Source organism: Physeter macrocephalus, chromosome 2 (assembly GCF_002837175.3).
Source record: "Physeter macrocephalus isolate SW-GA chromosome 2, ASM283717v5, whole genome shotgun sequence".
Lineage (NCBI taxonomy): Eukaryota > Metazoa > Chordata > Mammalia > Artiodactyla > Physeteridae > Physeter > Physeter macrocephalus.
The window spans coordinates 96,631,984-96,643,100 of NC_041215.1; the positions used below are offsets into that span (position 1 = coordinate 96,631,984).

At 38.6% G+C, this 11,117-nt stretch overlaps 1 protein-coding gene across 1 annotated transcript in view; it reads right to left on the reverse strand.

Annotated features, from left to right (window-relative positions):
* The window catches only part of TMEFF2 (transmembrane protein with EGF like and two follistatin like domains 2), a 251,212-nt gene extending 240,421 nt beyond the window's left edge, over positions 1–10,791 (reverse strand). The window contains exons 1-3 of the mRNA XM_007101996.3: positions 10,209–10,791; positions 7,709–7,818; positions 10–139 (exon numbers count right to left, since the gene is read on the reverse strand). Of these exons, the coding sequence (XP_007102058.1) occupies positions 10–139; positions 7,709–7,818; positions 10,209–10,380 (412 nt within the window). The 5' untranslated portion in view covers positions 10,381–10,791. The remainder of the gene's footprint in view (positions 1–9; positions 140–7,708; positions 7,819–10,208) is intronic.
* Between the last annotated feature and the right edge of the window lie 326 nt (positions 10,792–11,117).

Below are 11,117 nucleotides of genomic sequence, written 5' to 3' on the forward strand. Positions count from 1 at the left end.
CATACATACCTGTGGCACATGATCCTTCAGAAACCACCAGTATCTCACTCTGCTGTTTGCACGCAGCCTGCCGCAGGTAACACTCATTCTGGTAGCTCTCCCCATTGGAGCCACACACAGGCACATAGTCACTGTTGCACTGGGGAGCACACAGATGTAAGCCTATGGTTAGTACTGGAGTCTGCATGCCTCTGACATCTTGAACAGAAATCATCATTTACAAAAGAAAGCACTTGTCTTCATTTTCAGTGATCCCCCTTGTATCCAGCAAGTCTTTGACCTTGTAAGGACACCATTCAAAGATACACAAAAGCAATGTCGAGTCATCTGATTCAGATAGGGGGAAAAAGAACTTCTAAACTGATCAGGCAATTCCAGCAAAGTGATAGGACAAGCAATAATAAAAAGATATAACAACAAATGCATCAATATTATTTAATTTTTTTTCTGATATGTGTGTGGCCCATATGGTTTCATGGAAAAAAATCAGAACATGTTACAGTATTCAAGCTATTCAAAAATAGTGTCTATCTGTGCTTGGAGCAGAAGTATATAGCTGAAATGCCAAAGAATTCAGTTACTCCTTAGTATGTTTTTCCTTTGTTGAATTTGAATCTTTACAAATTTCTAAATATTTGGATAAGACATTTGAATTACTAATTAAGTTTTCATATATCTTTAGACCATTGGATATTGATGTAGATACAGTGTAGAAAGAAACGACAGACCATGGAATACAGAAAAAAAAATCAACAACTACTGAACCATATGTAAACTTGATTGACTGTTCAAAAGTATGACTTAAACTATATTTCATAAAACAAAAAGTTCATTTTTAAACAACCTCATTACTAAAATGTACACATTTTACAATGGAAATTAGGCAACCTACAGGGTGTACTCATGATAATGTAATCACACTCTAAGGCATTAGAGATACTTGGCTGTGTTCTATACCTGCTAATTACACCACTGATGTGATTATCTACTGATGCGCTACATTGTTTAATTATAACAAATGTAATGATCAAGACGATTATTTATAAATACTCACCCATGCCAGAAACTAAGTAAAACAAATCATACATATACATGTATGTGAAAACACTTTTCTGTTTTCTACTTCTTATTAAAATATTTGGATTTTTGATGTGCTAATTCATAACACATATAAAATAACCAATAATTTATTGAGATGGGTAGGGTTTTAATATATATGATAATAAACCTAAAACTCTATCAAAAGTTAAATTCAACTCAAGGATTTATGCAAAAAAGCAAATTCTCAATATGGTTATAATCTGATGATAAAAACCTGAGATTCATTTTCTTACTCTATTTTCTTACAATATCTGTACTTCCTTACCAATCAACCATTTACCTCTTGTTCATTGCCTTTTTGTAATAGCTTAACCATCCTAACCATTTTTTAAATGGTGTAAGACAATGTTCTCTGAAATGACAGTTTTTTGAATCTGACTTTACAACTATTATTGAAAAACTTAAATATAATTTTTAACTAATAGTTATGTACTATTCTCCTAATAGTAAATTCAAATTGTACGACACTCATAATCACCATAATTCCTAACAAGATAATTTAGATACTAAATCATATCTATTTAGAAATTATTTAAATATGATTAAAATGATTGAAATATTTTAAATATAACATATTTTTAAAATCTTTATTTCTACAATTTCTAATCTAGACATTCTGGAAGGTTCTGTATAATAATTCCTTTCCACAGTTACACTATATGGCTACCAGACTCAGTCTATCTACATTAATATATTTTAAAAACTATTTTGATAGGAATTTTTCACTCATGAGGATCTTTAATTCAGTAGGCAATTCACTTTTGACCAGGTGATACCTGTGTAAGGGCTGTCTTCCACAAGCTTTCCAAATATATATATACCTGAAAACTGACCTACCATAAAACTGAACATCTTTATCACTACTGGAAAAAAAAAAGGCAATAAGAAAATGTCAGTAAAGAGTTGAGTTTTCCAATAAGCAATACTGAAGAGACAACAAATAAATGGAGGTGGTGCTCATGTCAGAACCATGGCCAGGGAGGCAGGTGGATGGACAGGTGCTTGATAAATGGGCTGTGTTCAGCATAGGGGACAGGAGAATGTAGGGAGGATTTATGAGTACCCACTACCACTACAATGGTATCTGAGAACATGGAAGAGGGACAAGAAAGAAGTGACCAGCTGGTAACATATTATAGTCAATAGACTTGTTGACCTTTTCAGTAGGCAGATGAGAGTCATAATTAGTGTGAACAGCTGGGCTAGTTAGCTTCTCATGCTTGGTTCCTAGCTTTTTGTCCCAGGTTACCTTTTAATCTTCGTCTCCAGCCCTGGTTACAATACTTTGTGTGTAGATTACTTGGGCCCATGTTTTCTTCTCTCTAATACCTAGAATTTCTCTGTTTATCCTTCTCATCTACTTCTGTAGATTATTCAGATGTAGTCAGAAGATGAGGAGTGAGGGGTGGGAAGTATTTATTATCTCTGTCAAGTGCTAGTACACAATGCTGATATGCATCTTAAAATATCGAATAAACTGATAAAGTGCTCATATGCCACTTCTGAAGGATGTAGTAAGCCAAATGTGAACAGTGCTAAAAACAGAGCTGCCAAGTTCTATGCACAAGCCAAAAGGAAGATTTGTATGGAGTTGAAAAGAGCTTAACTGTAGATAATCAGCACAATGTTTTTGGCCCTTACTACCATGACTTGCACTCATTAAAATGAATAACACACGGAGGAAGCATACTCTAAATCATTAAGGCTCAGGAGTGGAAGTCTGGTCCCAGGTTCTCCCATTTCTCTCACTGCCTTAGTGTAGGACCTTGTGTATATCACTCAAAAATGAAATATTTAACAAGTTTATAGCTTAGTTCCCTCATTCGAAATGGTTAACTGGGGCATTTGGGAGGATTAAGAGTCATGTTTCAAAATGCTTTGGAATACTCATTTATAAAAAGAAATGTAAATTATGTGCCTTTCATGATATATATTTTAACTAGCAGAGTTACCATCTAACATCGGCACTGAAGCATGCGTGTCTAAAATTAGAAAAATAAAGGAACACAGGCTAACCCTAAGTACAAAAAAATAAGCTAACTACTACATTAAAATATGCCAAATTATTGGAAATAATCAGTGGTAATCATGAATACTGCTCAGTTTCAGAGGAAGGGACAGATTCAGATGTTAGGTGACTTGCTAAAGGCCACATAGTTGGCTGGTAGAGAAAAAACAAGACTCAGGGCCAGATGGTTAAGCTCATAAATGTATGTGTTGTCCAAACTTCCTCTCAGGGGAAAAGTGATTCTGCTTCCTTCAGATGTTTTAAAAATCTTAAGTTTATTTTCCAAATATGTGTTTTTTCAGTGAATGATTTTGTTCCAAAATGTCCACATTGCTTAAGAAAGCAGCAACATGTCACACCAGTGGATTCAATGAATATATGGAATTTGTTTGCTACAAATGAACAAAAAATTTATGTGAGAAATTTTTCATATGATTTATTGCTTGTTTGGTTAATAAGAATTTCTTTTAACTGAGATTTCAGCAACTAGAAGCTATGTATAACTTACATTTTATATACTGTCGGCACCTTCCATAGAGTCTGGCATATAGAAGGCGCTCCACAGATGTTAAGTGAATTCTGTTATATTCCTGGTTGTCAAAGGCTTAGGAATAATGGCTTGGGATATGGCATGTTTTCTCTTCCAAAAAAGAAAGCGATAAAACCCCCACATATGTCCCAATCCTTTGATCATTCCATAGGTAACTTTTACTTCTCTGTGATTACATTTTTTCCTATGGAAAATTTTTTATGATTTTAAGTGAGTGGGCAGGCCTGTGACTATGGTGAAAGTGACTCTGTGTGACTTCTGAGGCTAGGTCGTTAAAGGATACAGCCTCTACCTGGCTCTTTCTCACTCTCTGGATGCTTGCCCTTGAAACACAGCCACTGTGCTGTGAGGAAGCCCAAACTAGTCCAAATGGAGAGATCCACATGGAGAAGGACCAAGGTCCCCAGCTGACAGTCCAGTATATGAGTGAGAGTCCTGAGAAGAGTACAGAACCAAGTCTTTGAGTTCCCTCCCCGGCTCAGCTAACGCCAAAGGGAGCAGAGATGAGGTGCTTCCATTAAGCCCTGTCCAACTGCAGATTCATGAGCAAAATAAATGTTCATTGTTTTGAGCCACTAACTTCTGGGCAATGTGTTATACAGTCCTAGTTACTGGAACAATTGCAGATCTAAAGCGTGGCTTATTAAATGAAAACATTTCACATTTGAATAAATGATACCTGAAAAACATAAGGCTACATCATATTTTTAAATTATAAAGTGATCATTGATCATTACATACTAATTGATATGACCAGTGCTATCTATGAATAGCTGCATATGTGTCTTCTTTTCTTCCCCCCTTCCTTCTTTTATCCATCCACCCATCCATTCATCCATCCGTCCGTCCATCCAGCCATCCATTCATCCATCCACTGTCTCTAAATTTTCAAACCACAACTGATTTACCAGAATGACCAGGATATCATTTGGTATATAGAGAGGAAGGTAGGATGCATGAGGTCGCAGACCATTGCTGGAACTCATCTCATCATCCAAGAATTAGTTGTTCTACTTTTGATATCAAGAGTTGTCTACAATAAACTGGTACTTTTGTTGTTGTTATAATGTTTTTATTTGCATGTATAATGTCCTAGAAAAAATTAGATTGGTGTCAAAGGACCTAGGTTCTGGCTTTAGGATCACCACTTAATGGTAAGTTATTTATATTTATGGGTCTTAATTTCCTTATCTGTAAAAGGAGGAGAAAATAATTATCTCACTCAATTGTGAGAAATAAATGAGATAACATGTTTGAAGGGTAGAATATGCTTATCATAAATCATCTAAGAGAAGTGAAGATAAATATTTGTTCACCTTAGTGCTCCAATTGTAATCCAAACTGAAAAACATAGATTATACACTCATATACCCACTTCTCTTTGAAATTTATCTCTCAGCCAGAAAGACCACAGTTGGCACCCATTTTGAATAGAAGAATTTGAACTTGTTTCTGAAAGCAGGAGAAACAGAGTAGATGACCTAAGCTAGTTTAGAACAGTATATAGAAAAATAGATTTTTCAGGACATCTGCCTTTTCATCAGACTGGGAAAAAAAAATTCTCAAATTCATTTGAAAGTACTGAGTCAAGATACTCCTAGCTTAAAATATCTATTATTCTTTCACAACTTGTGATCTTGAACTTAATCCTGCCATCCTCTATTCCTGGTATGTACAGAGTCTAAATTTTCCACTAGGGAAATGTTTATTTTCTCCTGACAACTTTGCAACACGGAAACTAATAGCAGCAGTAATCTAGTAGTAAATTTTAAATGCTACAGGCATTAGGAAAAGGAAATTTACATTTTAGTTTCTTATTCAAACTCGCATTCACTCCCCCCACCCCCCGCAATCTATACCACTCAACGATTATTTAAATTAATGACAAATGTAACTGGCTGACTGAATGCGTGAAAAACATAAATACCTTTGTTGATAAAAGTTATACCCAAACCCTCTGTGCAACCTGAAAACTGAACACAATTTCTTTAATAAGAAAATTATAAATTTTCTTTTAGTAGCATGCATCCATTTAGAATTTTGTGAACTCATTTTTTTTCTCTTGGCGAAATCTTGTTATAATTATGGCTTTCCATTTGAGGAACATTCTTCTTGGTTCATTTCATACTGTATATGAGTTCACTTCTTATGTCTACCCTTGGTTACGAAAATAAGAAAAATTTCTGGGAATTACAAACTGAAAAGGGAAAAATCCACAAAATCCTGTGGGCCTTTAACTAATGATTTATCCAACTATATTTTCCCCGTAGTTAATGTTTGTATGAAGTATGACTTGCAGAGTTCTTATGCTCCATCTTTCTCAAGTAGTTCACTGAAAGAACATAATTACGTTGTTCAGTATGGCTAGAGACCTTAGAAATTGGTGTTGCATGAATATTAAATATGCATTAATGTTTCCAACACTATCGTATGGTCTAATGACTATAACCTGGGCACAGCAATACTTACCCACCAGGTGGTGGTGCACTTTACAAATATCAGCTGTTTATTACTTTTCTTAGGAAGAAAAAAATAATGTCCAAGAAGTTTCTAGCTTATCTATAAGCCATTCAAAACCATATTTAAATGTGAATTCCCTTCTTTCTCTCACTGGGAGGTTGAACTTAACCTAAAATATTTAAATTTCATCAACAATTCTAAATATTACATACAGTTGGCCCTCCAAATCTGGGGGTTCCAAATCCTCAGATTCAACCAACTTCAGATAGAAAATATTAGAGAAAAAAAAATTCCAGAGAATTCCAAAAAGCAAAACTTGAATTTGCCACTTACATAGCATTTACATTGTATTTACAATGTTTACATTGCATATACATTGTATTATAAGTAATCTAGAGATGACAAAGTGTACAGGAGGATGTGCATAGGTTATATATAAATTCTACATAATTTTATATAAGGGACTTGAGCATCCTTGGATTTTGGTATTTGTGGTGGTCCTGAAACCAATCCCCGTGGATACTGAGAGACAATTGTACTATAACAAATTTTAGACCTGAATTTGAGTTTTAATATTTTATTTGTTTTATAGCCTTTTTAATTTTTTTTAAAGTTTTGCTTACAATCTTGGAAAAATTTTCCCTTATCCCCGGTATATACTTTCATTAATGGGAATATTTTCTAGTTGAACCGTTTGTTAGATTTGATGTGTATTTTTAAAAGTAATTCAACAACACTCAAAGGTGAACGTAAGATATCAGTACAACATCTCTAATACTTGAATTATAAAAACATATTGAGAGAAAAAAAGGCTTATACTTCACATGGTAGAAAACATTTGTTAGATGATGACTATAATAATGACACTGAGTTCTATCTTTAATAAATACTAATAACCTAGTTTGGATAATACCACAACTGCAATCGCTCTCTCTTTTAATTTTTATTTATTTTTTTAACATGAGACAAAGAACATCTTCCTCATGTTTATGAAATAACTTTTGTCTATTTGCTCTTTTGGATTCCTGGGAGATTCAGTTGTAATTGAATGTGGTATCCATGAAAAGCTGACAAATATTAATAAGTGCTGTGATTTCTAAACTAGCACAGTAGTTTTAAAGTCACATATATAAGGAGTTCATTTTAAAACTTAACCAGATTGCCAGGATAATAAAACCCAAGACCATTAAAACAGAGAAATATGACTGAAAGAAGATAGCCCCAATCAAAAAAAAAAAAAGTATAAATCCACACTTCTAATCGAGCAATGATTTTGACTATTATCCCCAGTAGTTGACTTATAGCATGCATGTTAGAAGGGGCACAGAAACATAATTTTCCTTTGACACACCAAAAGAACAACCTGAAGCTTTCTACCTCCAGTGGCATTTATAACTGTGACACATACATTTCTCCAAAAAGCTGTGCCTTTTTGACATCAGTTGGCTCTCTTGCCAGTACTTTTGTTTGGTGCCAGCTTTCCTCTTAGCTTGCATAGCTATAAATTGCCAAGTGATGGGCTGTAAAAGAAGATCTCTGCTTTGTCGTCTCATTAATGAATTAGAAGATGCAAATACCAGACTTCTTACCTTGAACTGACAGACGCATGTCACAGTGTCTCCAATTCTTAAACATTCCCCATCAAATTTACAGGTGTTGGTGTCACAGAGGAAGAGATCATTTTCTCTGTCATCATAACCTCAAATTTAAAGAGAACACGCCAGTCATTAAATGTTATAGACTTGAACAAAAAAAGAAATATCTTGAAGCTTTAAAAGAACTGCCCTAAATTTTAATTCCAACAACCATAGCTGTACTGCAAGGTCATTCTTTACTGACAACCTAAAAAAATTCTAGTTAAGTGATTAATGTTAGTTTCTTTTTTTCACTATTCTTTTCTAGTCAATTGTCTTTTAATATGCTTTTTTTATAATGCGCTTTTATTTTAGCTTGGGTTAATACTGGCAGTGGTGGATGAATATTTAACACTTGCTTCTTAGCTTCCTTATTATTTTCTCACTAAGTAGACTATAGTTTATGACCCCCAAACTTCACATTTTAGAAAAGAGCTGGTGATGGTCTCAGAATGCCTTTTACCATTTCTTCATCTTTAATCATTCTTTTGCTTTAAGGTCTGCAACAACCCCTTATTTGGAATTTTTCCAGACAAAGAGGAAACAAAGCCCCAATAATAAAGATAAACAGGCACAGTGTTTTCTCTGATGGTCTGTCTGGCTCAAATGAAGATTGATCACCTCCAAGTTAACAGGGGTAAAGGGGGGTGCCAGGTTCTGGACAATCTGCCTGGAAAACCAGTTTATTTTCGTTAGTTTCTGCAGATCCTTATAAGATATCTGGTAATAATGAATTTCTTGATTGTCAACCCCAATTTCATATTTAAGTTAGTTAGTTCCTAAAACAGTACCATAGTTAGGGATGAAGCAAACTAGTCATGTTGGGCTACAAAGCTATTAACATTCCAAACGATTTTGCAGTACTTAATATTCCTATGATAAAGCACCTAAAAAAGTGATTAGGTACCTGCAAAGTGGAAATTAGTCTATCCAAAATAACATATTTACATGCATGAGCCACGAATAAGTTAAAGAAAACATGCTGAGTTTTATAAAAATGCCAAATTTAGAAATTGCCAAAAACAGAGCAAGGGCAATATATTGACCCAAATCTAACAGGGTTGCAAATCTCAACTTGTCTTTAAAAAGCGCAAACTACAATGATGTATAATAATTTTCCTTGTGGAATTTACATCAGTAACTACCCAGGACGACATATTCTTTTATCCTATAAGTTACAGTTGGTCATTCCCTCTTCTCCAAAGTTACATACACTTCAGCTCACACACATCCCCGAAAGCCACTTTATTCAGAGGTAGATTCAACTTCGGTGGAATTATATATACAGAAGATGAAAAATTACATACACACTTGCTAAAACTAGAACAGACCAGACCTTGGGGACAATACCCAGGCATGTTAATGCAGTTTAAAATGCCATTGAAATCACACCACAATCCCGCCGGTAGACTATGGGCTGTCATACTGAAATGCGAAGCTACTCGGACAGTGCAGCAACTCCCATCCTCGGGCCCTATTTAATTAGGAGGCTTCAGCACAGCAAAGCTTGCCAAGCTCTCGCGTTCAGACTCGGAAGGGACCCGAGCAAGCAAGAAGAGCGCCTGACGCACTCCAAGGAAGCCTGCCCAAAAATGGAGGAGTCAGCGCCCAGTGGGGTCAGTGCTGCCCTCCGCCCGCCTACCCGTGAGCCTGCCCGGCCTTGGTCATGCACAGCCCGGCCTGGTAGACGGGCGAATGGTTCTCATCTCAACTTCCTTCGACCATCTAGGAGCTTAGGGAGGGAGGCAAGAGAGAGGCAATTCGGGGATGCAAAAACAACGTCTTTTGCAGCCAACTAGAGAAGGAGGATGTGTATGCATGTTTGTGCGTGTGGAGAGAGACAGAGAGAGAGAGACACACACAGAGACAGAGAGAGAGACACACACAGAGAGAGAGACAGAGAGAGAGTAACTGAATCTCTTGAAACACAAGCTCCTTTAGAATTTCTATGACCTGGTCTTGAATGCCAGACAAGTGCACCCTCATGGCACTTTTGCCAGTAATCAGTGTTTCCCGTGAAGTCACCATTTAATTTATTGCTTTCTCGCTCGTTCTTTCTCATAAACTTATTTCTCTCTCTTTTTTGCTAGACTTTTTTCTTTAGTGACAGAAAAGGTTCTGTTTTAATGTTTCCCCAAGGATTGGTGCTCTTTTCAGTGAATCCACAAAACCATCCCGTTTAATATTTCTTAAAATCTCCGCAGCTCCAGTTTAAGTGCAAGGATGCAAAGGTTTCTACACCTGCACTTTCTGTCCTCCCCAGGACCCCCGCCCCCTTCCTTAGCGGCCTGGAACAGTTCTCTGTGCTCCTCTGGGTGGAGGTCGGTGGTCTCAAGGGTTTGGAGCGGTTGGAGTCGAGGGGCTGGGGAGGCGCACTTGGGGAGGTTGGTCTGTACTGGAAACGCGCGTTTCCTCTGAGGGGTTAAGGGGTCGGGGGCTGGGGTTCTGGACTTACCAGAGCAGTTCCATCCGGTGGGCGTTTGGCAGTCACTTAAGGAGGTAGGGAAAGCTGCGAGCTTCACCGGGCGGGCTACGATAAGTAGCATTACAGGCAGTAGCAGCAGCCAGCAAAAGCCCTCGCAAAGTGTCCAGCTGCTGCACTGCCGCGGGGACTCCCACAGCACCATGACTAGTTCGCGCAACTCTGCAGCAGCAAACGGCTCCCGAAGAACACAAGATCGCGGGGGTCAGGCAGCGGGCTACTGAGCATCCCGCGGACAGCGGCAGCAGAGGCGGCGGCGGCGGCAGTGGCACCTGACGGGGAAGCAGCAGCCAAACCCGCGCATGATCTCCAGAGTTTCAGCAACATCCAGTGACCCGGCTCAGCCCCGGGAGCGAGAGGGTCGTGCACCGAAAAGCCGCACCAGAGACGCGGTAAGCTGCTGCCATAAGCAGAGGGCTCTGGCAAGCCGGGGCAACAGGAGGAGACCAGAGTCCAGAGGGCAGAGGAGAGGAGCCCAAGGGGGCTGGGTGGAGGGAGAGTCAAAGCGCCCAGCAGCCTAGCAGCCGCCTCTCGCGCTCTGCCGCCCGCATCCCTCTGGCGTTTGGGAAGCAGCAGGTCCTTAGCCCGCCCGGGATCACGTGGGAAGAGGCAGTCGGGCGTTGATTGGCGGAGCGGCATGCAGGTCCCGGAGGGAGGGGTCGGCGAGGAGGTGCTAGGAGGAGACGACGGCCGACGCCACAGATGGGCTAGCTCACCAGGCGCTGGCCCGAGTGGGGCTAGGCGGGGATAGCTCAAGTGAGAATCGCGGGCTTCAGAGCGGGCGACTCCCACACCTTTAAATACCACCTGCCCTTTCACTCTCCGCCGCAGGACGCCCCCTGCCGAGCGCTGGGTCAGATCTCGCGCCCCTCTTCTGTGCGT